General features: G+C 36.3%; 1 protein-coding gene across 2 annotated transcripts in view; it reads left to right on the top strand.

Annotated features, from left to right (window-relative positions):
• The window catches only part of LOC148957022 (xyloside xylosyltransferase 1-like), a 39,784-nt gene extending 27,559 nt beyond the window's left edge, over window positions 1–12,225 (top strand). The window contains exons 2-3 of one of the 2 annotated variants that reach the window (XR_016142477.1): window positions 9,146–11,332; window positions 11,372–12,225. Coding sequence is in view for 1 of the 2 variants with exons in the window: in XM_089097328.1 (XP_088953454.1) it covers window positions 9,146–9,823 (678 nt within the window). In the remaining variant the exon portion in view is untranslated. Of the gene's footprint in view, window positions 1–9,145 lie in introns of both variants that reach the window. The other variant, XM_089097328.1, reaches the window with a different exon arrangement.
• Window positions 12,226–13,842: the final 1,617 nt, after the last annotated feature.

The raw sequence follows: 13,842 nt of genomic DNA, 5'->3' as shown, positions 1-13,842 counted from the left end.
CTATTTGGAACTCTGTCAGTTAACACTAAGAACCGAATTGGGTGATCCCATAGCAATTTCAAAAGGTTTGGCTGTGATTACATGCCATTTTCGACCCATCGTTCAAAAGCAAAATGTCTAATAATAAAGTGGTATTCACTTGTCCTGATATTAACTGCTATATTAATACTCTTGGCCCAAGACAACAGGGCAATGAAATAGAATTTAACACAGGTCGTACGTCGGTTTCTGGCTACGGTCTTGGTACTGGGTTTGCTAAGCTCTTTCGTTCTTCGCTTCCACTGGCTCTAAAGTATCTTGCACTGGCTGCGAAATATTTTGCATCCTCTAAACTATACGATTGGGGCTCTGGCAAGGATTTTAAAAAAGTGCTTCGGAAAATCTTAGGTCCAGTGCGCGAACCCTGGGCGAGAGATTAAAACAAAATGGTAAAGGCTTAAAAAGGCCAAGAAACAATGCATCCCTCATCTGTCTCTACTCAGGTCGGAAACAAAAGACATCATCCCTTTTGTCAAAGAAAAGAAGGAAAAAGCCGACACGTAGTGTAACCAGAAGGCCCAGGAAGAAAATTGTTAGATCGAAACTAGATTTCTTCTCCTAAAATGTCCTACCTACCGCATAAGGATTCTCAAACTTCAATCACCGCCTCATTGAATCTATTCAATGCTGAAAATGTTGATGTGAGTGTCAAGCATGGATACTATGAACAATTTTATCCACAACAACCCCTCTCCGATAATATCCACTTTCAAATTTATTCCAATGAAGACTACTTCATAGATTTATCGTCCACATTTATAGATTTGCAAATGAAAGTCTTGAAATCCGATAATTTACTGCCGATTCGGGCCGAGGGGATATCCTATGAAAATTGTATATTACATAATTTATTTAGTCAAATTAGTGTCTACATCAATGGCATACTGGTGAGCACAAGCAACGCTCTCTCAAATTATACTAGCTATATGCAATTCATGCTGATGACGCCAAGTCATACAAGGAATTGAGAGGCGCCTCCAATGGATATGAAAATATTACTAATACTGATAGTACAGATGCACTTAAAAATGCTACAACTAGTGAATTACATCTATTTGGAAAAATATATGATGAAATATTTAATATAACCCAATGGCTGCCGCCCAATGTTAAAGTGGATATAAAATTGACGCTTGCACCATCCAATTTCATTTTGAGAAAAGAACTTGCTGTCAATCCTGATGTGAGTCTCTCCCTCACTTCAGCAATACTACATGTACGCAAACAACAGGTTAAAGCTTCTTTTGCATTAGCAGTAGAGAAACAAACAACCAGTGACCCTAATATTCAGCAGTTTTGACCACATTCAGTTACCACTCTGAGTCATTGTGACCTATACTCACAAACCTTCACTAACTAATTACATATCAATGGCGAAATTACATCATAGCTTGCGTTGGCATTTGTGAAAAGTGCCAGTGCAATAGGATCATGGACTGAATGCCCACATACATTCGAGATGTTTGGACTTTCATCTCTTGTGTGCAAAGTAAACGGCATCCCACTCTACAATCTATCTTTTGATAAATCCTATAGAACATTGTACGAGTTGACCATGCAAACTCTAGACCATGACTCTCAACTATTTGAAAATGGTATAACCGAAGATATGTTTGCTAAAACACATGGTATCATTGTATTGGACTTGTCTGGCACACAGGATCTGAGTATAGTACGTATGGGGACTGTGCGTTTAGAGTGTACATTTTCCAATCCAATGGCCGAGAGTATTGCACTAATCTAAATAAATCAATATGAAACCCATTGGGAAATCACTCCCGAAGGCAGTGTTCTACTAGACTTGGCGCCATGAACACCAGTCAAATAATCAATGTATTTAATATGGACCCCTACATGTCCCAGTACAAATCCTATTGTCTACCCTCAGACTATCTTGGAAAAATTCAAAAAGCGAACAATACCTTGATTATTGTTAATAGCAGTCCGTCGACTGTGCTGACGGGTCATTGGCTGTGCATCTATCAAACAGTGAAGAATATCGAATTTTTTGATCCTCTTGGTCTACCCTATACATTCTACACACCTCACATCAGCAACTATATTGAGAGCAGTGGGAAAACTATTATTCAAAATCGAAAGAGGGTGCAGGATCTAACGACTAAAAGCTGTGGCTTCCATGCACTACTATATTTTGTGTTCCGATGTCGTGGCTATACTTACAAGCAGTTTCTCCACATTTATAGTGACAATCCCCGTCTGAACGACTTTCTAGTGGAAAATATCCTCTCAGACCTATACAGTATTGATTTCTTTCCTATACAGTATTGAGATCTTAAAAAATACAGTATTGACCTATACAGTATTGAGATCTTAAAAAATTTTTGTGAATTTGTTTATTAATAAAATGTATATATACAACAATGTCTTTAAATCTTCACTTTTAGATTTCTTCATCGGTGTATAGGCAACTGTCGTGAACCACTAATGCTGGTAAATCATTTGGATTCACTGTATATTGATCTTGATTGACTGCAAAGTCAGGGTCACATTTTCTACAGCACAATGTAACTTCACTTTTGTCATATCTCTGTGTATAGTCAATGATACTATTTGCATTCATATTATGAAATTCACGAGTTTCAATCTGTCTTTTTGAAGCAATATCACATACAATGTTTTCAAATGGTGAATCACATTCGGTAATTGCCAAATAAAAATCACTAGGTTTATAGTCATAATAGGCAGTGTCGTCACAGCGCTGACGTAGAAACCAAATTGTCTTGTTACCCCAACAGTTGAATCGTAGACCAGATTCCTATTCCCAGAATAGTTTAAATCCGCGACGATACCAATCTCGTAGAAATAAACTGAAATCACGTTTGGGATTGTTTCCAATCATAGCGGGGTAAGTATTCTCCCACTGATCACATTTATCATTGTGACAATTGGAGCACAGGTGCCCTCTAGGGTGAGAGTCACGCACCTCCTCAAGACATGAATTACATCCTTTAATTTGTACTGCATAGCCTCTATGTAATTTGCAAGGATTACATAATTTACACTTTTCACTATAGTCATCAATAATTGTACAATTCTCGCATTGAGTCCAACTGCCAAGAGTGTACAAGCACAATGGACATATATAGAAAATTTTTGGTTTCCGATGTCAACTCACTCACAGCTAAAACGAAACTGATCGTCTTCGCTCGATAAATTCAATGAGGGGAAATGGGGGAGAGGAGTAGCTCTGTAACGTTACCTCTTTCGAATGACGGAGGAGTCATCTACATTGAATCCATTGGCAATGTTTTCAAAAGTATATCCACAATATGATTCTGCTTTGTTCCAATTAATATATCAATAAATTGACTATAAGCATTTGAGTCACATTTTAAAAGCTTCATACAATAGTCCAATGGGGGGAGAATCACTCCTCATTATATTGTCAAGTGTACCCCGACCGAGAGAATATTCTGTGTTTAAGAGGTAACTCGAGAAAATCATCATCCAAAATCAAATGTTTTTCCATAAACACTAGATTTGATCTAATTCTCTCTCTCTCAAATTTATTAATTTTTCAGTCCTTTCACTCTGACTGCTGACTCTAGACTGAGCCTGATTCGTTAGCCCTAACCAGAAAAGAAAGAAATCATTTTCGATTTCGAAACAATTTTATTGAATAATTACAACAACAGCAATAATACTATGCATGTACAATTAGCGATACTGTTTATTGTCTTCAATATGTTTCACTAATGCACTTAAAGCACATTGAAGTCTATTCACATGTGCTATATCAACTTTTGCTGCAAAACATAATTGATCCTCCATTTTAAATTTGCTCAAGGATATCACATATCTTGCATATACTGCATCCCATTCCAGACAAAGCCGAGATCCTTTCGTGATTTCCACCGCAATGCTTGGTGCTCTTGTACTATTATCATCAACTCCACTATCAACTTCTAATAGAGTAAACATTCCACTCATCGCCATCAACACAAATATAACTGTTCTTCTTCTTCTCACTCCTTTGAATTCTATTCACAGACTAATAAAACTATAGCAAAAAACCCGTTCCTTATATTCCCTCCGTTACTACTATGTAACCATCCCTCTGATTGGCTGAGAAGGAGGATGTATCCGACTCGCTGATTGGCTGAGAAGGAAACACGTGATCTAACTGTTTCCGGGGAACTCATAACATTTGGCTTGAACAACAATAACAAATACTGTTTCCCGGAAACTCATAACATCTGCATTGACCTACAACAAGAAGGGAGTGACAAAGTTCCTGTTTTTCCATTCTCACTGACAAAATCCATAAAAACATCAAATAAATCGACCAACACACATAACCATCCATGAAAACAGACATAAATGTGACAAAGTTCCTGTTTTTTCATTCTCACTGACAAAAACCATAAAAACAGACATAAATGTGAGAAAGTTCCTGTTTTTTACATTCTCACTGACAAAAACCATAAAACATCCATAATTCGATGTTGACAACCATGAAAAACATCAAATAAATTGACCAACACACATAACCGTCCAAGAAACATCCATAAAAGTGAGAAAATTCCTGGTTTTTCAAGTGAGAAAAATTCTGTTTTTTCATTCTCACTGAGAAAAACCATAAACCACGTGGTTCGCGTGGGACTATAAGATAGCCTTCTACTCTTAGGTTACTGTTCCTAATAGAGTACTTCGATGAAAGCACCAAAGTAACTGAAATATCCACGTCGTTTTGGTTTTTTGTCTTTCCCCTTCTGGCCGAAGTTCCGTTTTGTCTATTTTCATCAATGAGTTTTCTCTCTTTGTTTCTTTGTCATGACTGGCCAGTTCAGCTTCAGATTTTTCATTTATAAAAATCTTATGTGGTACTATCAAAATCTTGCAAGTTATTAACAGAATCTTGCGTGGTATTATCAAAATTTTACCTGATATTAACAAAACATTTTCTGGAACTACCAAAACTTGTCTGATATTATCAGAATCAAGCATAATGCTATCAGAATTGTGTCTGATATCGTCAAAATCTTGCCAAGTATTACCAAAATCTTGTGTGGTATTATAAAAATCTCGTCAGATATTATGAAAATCAAGCATTGTGCTATCAAAATCGTGCCTGGTATTATGAAAACCTTACCAGATGGATGTCAACGTTTAAAACGAATGTAACTGTTGTTGATAAACTGGAAAAGACACCGTTAAAACTTGATTCGTCACTGTCGCTTGGCAACCATCATGTACTGCCGCCAACTTAACCTAGACTAACCTAACTTAAAAGCGATAAACATAACCTAAACTAGCCTAACTTAGAAGCGGCAAAAGTTTGATGAAGAAATTCGTTTCTTTTTTTTGCGGGCGGGGTAGGCTACTTTACGAATATAGACTTTTACAGCTGGGAAAGAAGCAGCCAGACTCTTGTTTGTAGTGATTTTTGGTTTTAAGCTTGATCTGCATATTCAATTTAAGTTTTATTCGTTTTAAGATTGATATATTCATTTATATTAGTATATGTTGTATGTTTGTTTGCTATGATGGTGTATTTAATTTCTGATCGTTTTGGTTTTCATTTATTCTTTAACAGTAAAATGTTTTTGTTTGTTTGAATTATTCTAGGAACTTGGTTCTCCTGATCTTAAGTTTAATATGGCCATTACTTTTCTTTGAAAAACTTCTTTTTTGGATTCATTTTAAGGTACATTAAAATAAAAGGAAGAACGTAAGACTTTTTGGGTGATACTGTAAGAGGCAGAGACATGGGCGTTGGCAGCATATTGTCTAGGGGGGGGCAGTCGATAGTGTAATGGAGGGCCTTTTATCAACTGCTTTTCCAACCATCTGCTTTTTCAGCCATATCTAATGTAAATTTGAAGGTCTAGGGGGGGCAGCTGTCCCCCCCCTCCCTACGCCCATGGGCAGAGAATAAACACAGAGTAGATTGTGTGATGCGGAGGCATTTACACCCGCGCAATATATGCCACAATCCCTCGATAAAGCTTAAGTTCTCAATTTGTGCCTTGTTTTCTTGTTTTTTTTTCAACTGAAAATCAGGCGCAATATTAAACCTTAAAACGAACAGAAATTCTTCCGTATATAAAGGGGGCTGCCTCATCCTCAATCCCTTGCTCTTCACGCTAGAGTTTTTTAGTAGTTTAAAAAAGCTTCTTATTCTAATTAAATGGCCCTTGTGTTTCAGGAGTCGTTCATAAAGAATTGGAACAAAACATTAGCGAAAGAGCGAGGTATTGAGGAGAAGACAGTCCCCCTCATATAGGGAATAATTTCCGATGTTTTTGGGTTTTAATCTGGCCCCTTACTTTCAGTTGAAAAAACTTAGTTTGATTTCAGAACGTTTTTCAAATTATACCGGGAAATCCACCTACCCGCTCCATGGAAAATACCCCCTACCAAAAATTTCTTCATTTGTTGTTCTCACCTTCCCCGAAAAACTCCATCCGTGCTGAAATTTTCTGCGGATAATTCCGCATGGAAAATTCTCTTTAGCCTGTTTTATTTGAAAAAAAACATAGTTTTTATTTTATTTCTCATCCTTTTTCAAATATTGCTGGATTTCCCCCCTCCCCGATGAAAAGTTTCTCCCTCGAAAAATTGTCCCATTGAAAATTCACTCATGGATAATGTATCCCGTGGAAAATCCCTTTCCTTACGCAAAATACCTTAGGCAATTCCAACCCCACTGAAAAATTTCCCCGGAGCATCACAGGTAAAATTGAGTCAGTAAGACAAATTACCTAAATTTCGTATAGGCATTCTGGCAAATTCATCCCTCCCTAGTAGAATATCCCCTCGACAGTTCACCCCAGGAAATTTCCCTCCCACGTAAAATCCCCCCTTAAAATATCTCTATACATCCCAATAACAAATACTGTATGTAAACAATGGGCAAATTCTATAACTCACAGGCCTTTCCCCAGACTCTGAGGGAAGGTCAGGTCATCTTCAGAGGCATAGTGATTGGACCTTTGAACTATACTGAACGAAATGGACATCTCAAATTTTTAATCGAATAACTTGGGAAAAACGGGGAGTGGGAGGCAGGCTTGTTGCCCTCTAATCCTTGTGGTCACTTACAAAAGGGTGTTAAAACTTTTAATTTTCGTTCGAATTTTTAATCGAATAACTTGGGAAAAACGGGGAGTGGGAGGCAGGCTTGTTGCCCTCTAATCCTTGTGGTCACTTACAAAAGGGTGTTAAAACTTTTAATTTTCGTTCGAATTGAGCCCGATCCCGATACAATAGGACCATTGGTTGACTGCGACCACCCCCTGGGGAAAAGAAAAATGAACAAAGAAACACGCACCTATGTTTTTTTCTTCTGGCAAAAAAAAAAATTAAAAACTGCAAAATTCCACAATTTTGCAGATGGGAGCGGGCCTGGAACCTCAAATAGCAGGGTTCTCTGATACGCTGAATGGGATGGTATGATTTTTATTAAAGTTCTTTGACGTTTGGAGGGGGGGGGTAGGGTTTCTCATTTTTCAAAAATCACACAAATTTTATCAGGCTCATGGCACACTTTACCAGCTTTTGATGGGTAACATCCAAAATTTTTATCAGCTTTTGATGGGTAACATTAAACTTTATGGATTTGATATTTTTTCCATTAGGATAAAAAAACAATTCTTTCGATTTATCTATTTTTATTAAATTTCGTTTTTGGGCTAAATAGCTCCATACTTACAGATCCTTACCACTAACTGTTTGGTATTTACAAACCTAGCTGAACTGAAAAATTGCAGGCTCTTAACTACACTAAATTAAGCTATCCCATTTTTTGAAGGAAAGGTTTATTTATTTCTGTAATAACAATTGGTCCCCAGTTTTTCTCTGGGCGATTCAGAGTGTATTCCTCAGGTTTTTTGTCCGTAAATTTCCCTTTCAGTAAATGTCAAACAAGATAGAAGGGAACACCCCCAAAAAGTAATTTAATCCTGCCGGGAGCAAATGAATTCAACTTAACAATGAAACGACAGGCTGGCGCCTAGAGTATGACATATAACCCTCCTTTTCTTCTTCCATCGTCTGTACTGAGAAAGTCTAGTAAGTCGAAGGAGGAGGCCAGTTTGAAATTAGCTCATACTTTATATAGGGTTTTTGAGTTAGAATCAAGTTGCCATCGATCCATTTTTTGGTTCTCGGCGTCCAGGAATGGACTGAGTATTTTGATTATGTGTGATTTATTATTTTCATTTGTCAATAAACCCATTGAACTTGAAAACCTTTTATGGGCCAATTATGTTGGTTGCCCCAACTTTTTGCCTATTTACCTGCTTATATAGTCGCATTGTATTATAAAAAACGTATTAGCTATTATTGACTTTAATCTTCGACTGATTAAATACATTTTTTTTTTTACTTTCCAGTCTTTTTTATATAAAGAATTAAAACATTGTTTCAAAATATTTTTTGCTTTTAGTTTGAAATGACAGTTCAATACACACTTCTATTTCTCTTTGGGGGTGGAAAGCCCCATCTAAGGGGGATAGTTCTTCCCTATCTTGCATGCAAGTATGAATAGAAAATCAATGCGTTACTATGATTCAAGTTTCGAATATCTATTACTATGTAAAATCTATCAGCATAACCCCCCTCTCCAAAAAAATCAGGACAAATATCATGTATAGGTACTTGTTAATAATACGGAACACACCCAAGAAGTGAATTTAGGTCAATCATAATGAAATATAACCTTTAGATAATATAATAACATAATCTGAGCTATATATTTTCACATTAAGGAGAGGGGGGGTAATGTAACCTAATATACCCCACACCCCCACCCCCCACCCCCTAATGTGCAAATATATAGCCCAAATTACAGAAGTCCAATGCATTGTATAATCCGTCACTTGTTTTTGTAGCTATGAAACCGGTATTCTGAGATGTAACTCAAGCTTAATTCTTGAGTCTGTTCCGTATTATTATTAACAAGTGCCCATATATCCAACTACGCAAGCTAAATCTTCCCAGGGTATGAAGAGCCAGATGCTGCACAATGTATATACTAAAACATAGGCGTAATTAGATGAAGGTAATGGAAGTATATATCATTACCTTAGTTTTTGTACCATCCACCCCTACACTTTTAAAAATAATATGTTTTTCTTTCTAGGTCACACCCTATTTCCTGCAAGATATCGCTCAACAAGTAAAAGATGTCATAAGTATAATGCAAGCACATTTCAGTGCAAAACCAGGTGCCTATTACGCTGATGCCCTATTTTTCATTTCTCTCACTTTTTATAAGGCAGCCCCTTCAACTTTGAAGAAAATCGTTTTCATCGACGTAGACTGTAAAGTTGTCACCGATATTAGAGAACTTTTCCTTCATTTTTCGCAGTTTCAAGAAGATAATGTGATAGGCCTTACCCACGAACTTACCCCTGTGTACAGACACGTGCTTCATACTTACCGTGCAAAGCATAACACCACACCATTTGGAGGGCCACGTAAAAATGGTTTCCCAGGCTTTAACAGTGGTGTTATTCTAATGGATTTGGATAAGCTAAGAAGTTCTGTTGAATATGCCTCTTTGCTAAGTAAAACCGTGATTGATGTTTTAGCTGCTAAATACAACTTTAAAGGACACTTGGGGGATCAGGACTTTTTCACCCTCACAGGATTTGAGTATCCTGAACTCTATTACGTGTTGCCATGTGAATGGAATAGACAACTTTGTCGATGGTGGGAACATAGGGGATATGAGGAAGTGTTTGAAAGTTATTTTGAATGCTCAGATAAGACGAAGATTTATCATGCTAATTGTAATTCGGAGTTTCCCGACTTTTGACAAGTTGAAATGATTTATGTGGGATTGTTGTGACTTTCATTTTTTTGTGATTTGTCGTTTCCCTGGTTCTCTGACAGTTGAATTAGCACAAATCTAGATGCGCAACAATACAATGGCGTAAATCTGGGGAAGGGCTGATGCACCCAGATTCCCGCCCCCCCTAATTTTTTAAAATAACCTTTTTCGGTATTTTCATTGAAAACTGCATTTTATTGTATTTTCATGGGAAAGATAAAAAACTAAAAAAAAATTACACACACAATTTTACGTTCTGCTAATTTTCGTAAGTGGACGCCACAACAACAATATTCCTTTTTAATCAACCCTGTATGAGTCATTCAGAAGCCATTTGATCAATGTAATATAACAAATAACGAAGAAGATTGAGAAATCATTTGTGTGTGCAGAAAACGGGTTAATGTACATTTAATTCTGACTTAGTTGAAATATCTTTAAATTAGTTAACCAGTTTAATTAGGCAATCTAATTATTTATTTCTAAAAAAATATTTTTAGTGACCAAACTTGTTTCGTCATTTTGTGAGACTGATTATCAACTTTGTACAAAACAATGAACAGCGCAAAACTTTGAGCAAAGCTAGGGTTTTTACGTAAAGCTAGTCTACGCCAAGGAAAAAAAATGGCTAATCGACTTGGCTACTGAATGGCCCTTATGTAAGTACAAGAGATATGTTTATTAAAAAAAATATAGTGTTTACAATCCGTACAGATATGAATGTAAGCTAAAAATCCTTGGAAAAACGAGTGAAGTTCATATTCCTAATTCCTATAAACTACTTTTAGAAAAACGGTAGGGTCTTTTTAATGAACAGACCTAACTTTGTTTTATCTTTTAAACATAAATTGAAAAATAATTTGTTAATAAGCATGGAAAGACAAATATACATGAATTGGTCTGGAGTACAATTCGAAAAAAAAACAATTGTATGAGAAATTGTCAGGAAAAAAATTATAATCTTTAGGTTTTGAGGTGCGGGGGGGCGGACCCTGAAGGCTGTAGCGATTCCTCTGGATACGTGCCTGACCGTATCTGCACAAAGTTATAATTTCAGAGGGTGGCTACCCTCTGCACATTAAGGATTAAAACTTTTCGTGTGGGTTTGGGCATAATGCTTGCTTTTTCAACAATGTTTATATTTTTTCGAATTGTTCTCAATACTTTCCTAAAATGACAGATCCTTTAGAGCAGTTTTCCTCTAACTTATTTAGACACTGTACCCCGTTTTACCCACATAACACTTTAGGTACCCCTTCTCAGTTACCGGTACTAAGTAAACTGTAGCTAAAATATAAATAAAATTGTCAGTCCTAGAGTTAAAAGGTTGTTTTATTTATTTTTTTTGTTGACCGGCCGCGAACCCCTCCTTGAGAACCACTGCTTTAAAGGATGGCCTTTTGTATGACACAGAATATAATTTTCCTTATTTACCTAATTTCTGGAAATGTCACATCAGTCTAAAACATTTCTTGCAAAATGAACAAAAGATACGTATTCTTAGAAAGATTGAAATTTCATCGTGAAAAATAGGTTTGATTTTTTTTTTCCAGTGCCAGTAGTTTGTTGATTTATATGAGTTTTAATCAATGTCGCAACTTAAACATTGAAACAATCATAAGTTTGATCTCATATTTTGTGTGCCATCTTTTTCATTTAAAATGTTTCTTTATTTTTTAAATTTAAAGCTTCTGTAGTTACGACTCTGAACACCTGTTGTGCACATTTTTAACACAGGAGAAGTTATCGAAATTGCCTCGTTAAAGGAATTTCATTTAGCCCCGCCATTATACTTTATTCTTGAAATAATTTTTAAATATTATTTTATTTATTACATTTATTATTATTGCTGTATTTTTTGTTGACCTTGTTAAGAACCATACCTCGTAAGCTTAGCTTTTGGTATACTGCGAATTGTTTCTCTTCTTTCTTTTTTTGTATTCATGTTTTTAATAAATTATTGTACTAAGACTACTACTAGGACTACATATAGGGTTGTCAATTTTTGAGATGAAGCCTCTAGTTGAACCCAAAATTTCTGTACCCAAACCCAAAGTTCAAACCCAAAGTTTATATCCTGAAAACCACATAAAAACAATGAAGCCTCTAGTTGAACCCAAAATTTCTGTACCCAAACCCAAAGTTCAAACCCAAAGTTTATATCCTGAAAACCACATAAAAACAAGGAGTTATTTTCATTTCATTTTTCTGAGACTCTTCTTTCGTTTTCAGAATTTAGGCTACCACTTGGTTTTGAACCCGATTTTCTTTGAATTGGAAATAGGCCAAGACTAAACAAAATTTACGAATTTGAACCTTAAAAAATATTCTCTGTTGCATATCTGAGAAATTGCAGTGCTTTCAGAATCTCAACTATAGAATTATAGTTTTTTTTTATGTATTCTCGAAAACTAAACTTACTGTTATATTGATTTATGAATAAACCTGTCAGCAGATGTCAATATTTTTAAAATATTTGGACAGTTGAAGAAATTCAACATTTGGTGAAGTTCTGAAGCTCCTGAAGTTCTGGGAACTTGATCCGGATTAATTTATTTCAATTTTGTATTTACCTCAAAGTGCTGGTTCTGGCCTCACTTGCACCGGGGTCAAATCTTGATTAGCCCCCCCCCCCCTATCTTCCACAGATTTTTCAGGCCTAACGATTTTAACGATCGGTCGATTTTAACGACCTAACGATTTTAGGAAAACCTTAATTAAGCCACTTTATAAGAAAGGTGATAAAAGTGAGTGTGGTAATTATCGAGGCATTAGTCTGTAGGTAGCAAATTGCTTAGTAATATGATACTTTTAGACTGAGAGATGCCGTAGACAAAGTTTTACGAAAAGAACAGTGCGGTTTTAGAAAAGGTAGAGGATGTGTTGACCAAATTTTCACTCTTAGGTTAATAATTGAGAAGTGCCCGAGTTTTCAAACACCTTTGGTCCTCAGTTCTATAGATTATGAGCAAGCGTTCGATTCTGTTGATAGAAGAGCTTTAGTAAAGGTTTTATCCTTGTATGGTATACCAGATAAATACATTAAAGTGATTAGTGCTATGTACGAGAATAACACTGCTGCGGTTAAGGTAGGATATGAGGTTAGCAGCTGGTTTTGTATTAAGATAATTTGGTTTATGTATAATTTGGATAATGTGGTTTTGTATTAAATCAGGAGTTAAGCAGGGTTGTGTTCTATCCCCCTTTATATGGATTATTTTGATGGACTTTGTTTTAAGGAGCACAGGAAAGGCAACGGGAGACCACGGAATCAATTGGGGAGGAAAAAGTCTCCCGGACTTGGATTATGCTGATGATTTAAGCATCCTAGATGAAAGTGTGAGCAAAATGAATGAAGTTTTAGAGGTTTTGCGAGTTCAGGGTGCTAGTATTGGTTAGAAAATTAATGTTAAGAAGACTAATTCACTAAGGCTTGGAATAAGTGAAGATGAAAAGAGACGCTGGGTAATGAAAAGATTGATCATGTGGAAAGCATCACTTACCCTGGTAGTATTATTAGTAAAGACGGTAGGAGCAGTGAAGATGTTAAAAATAGAATAGCCAAAGCTCAGGGTGTTTTTTCACAGTTAAAAAAAGTCTGGAAGAATAGGAAGATAAGTCTGCAAACCAAGATTAGAATCTTAGAAGCTACAGTGATGACAGTGGTCAAATATGGCTCTGAAGGATGGACGCTCCGAAAAGCGGATGAAGATTTGCTAGATGTTTTCCAGAGAAATTGCTTAAGGATTGTTCTGGGTACCCGGCTGACTGACGGTATTTCAAACAATAGGCTATACGAAAAATGTGGTTCAATACCGCTTTCTAGGTCTATAATGAAAGTAAGGTTTAGGTGGTTGGGGCACGTTGTGCGGATGAAGGATAATAGACTGCCAAACGTCTTTCTCTTTGACGAATCATCGATTACTGAACAAAAAGCAGATCACCACCACCGGGTTTGGGAAAACATCATCAAGACAGATTTAAAGAAGATGGGAACTTCATGG

This window comes from Artemia sp. Qi Xiang Cuo, chromosome 1, assembly GCF_049724085.1.
Source record: "Artemia sp. Qi Xiang Cuo chromosome 1, ASM4972408v1, whole genome shotgun sequence".
In the NCBI taxonomy this organism is placed as follows: Eukaryota; Metazoa; Arthropoda; class Branchiopoda; order Anostraca; family Artemiidae; genus Artemia; species Artemia sp. Qi Xiang Cuo.
This window is presented reverse-complemented; position numbering and strand designations above follow the sequence as displayed.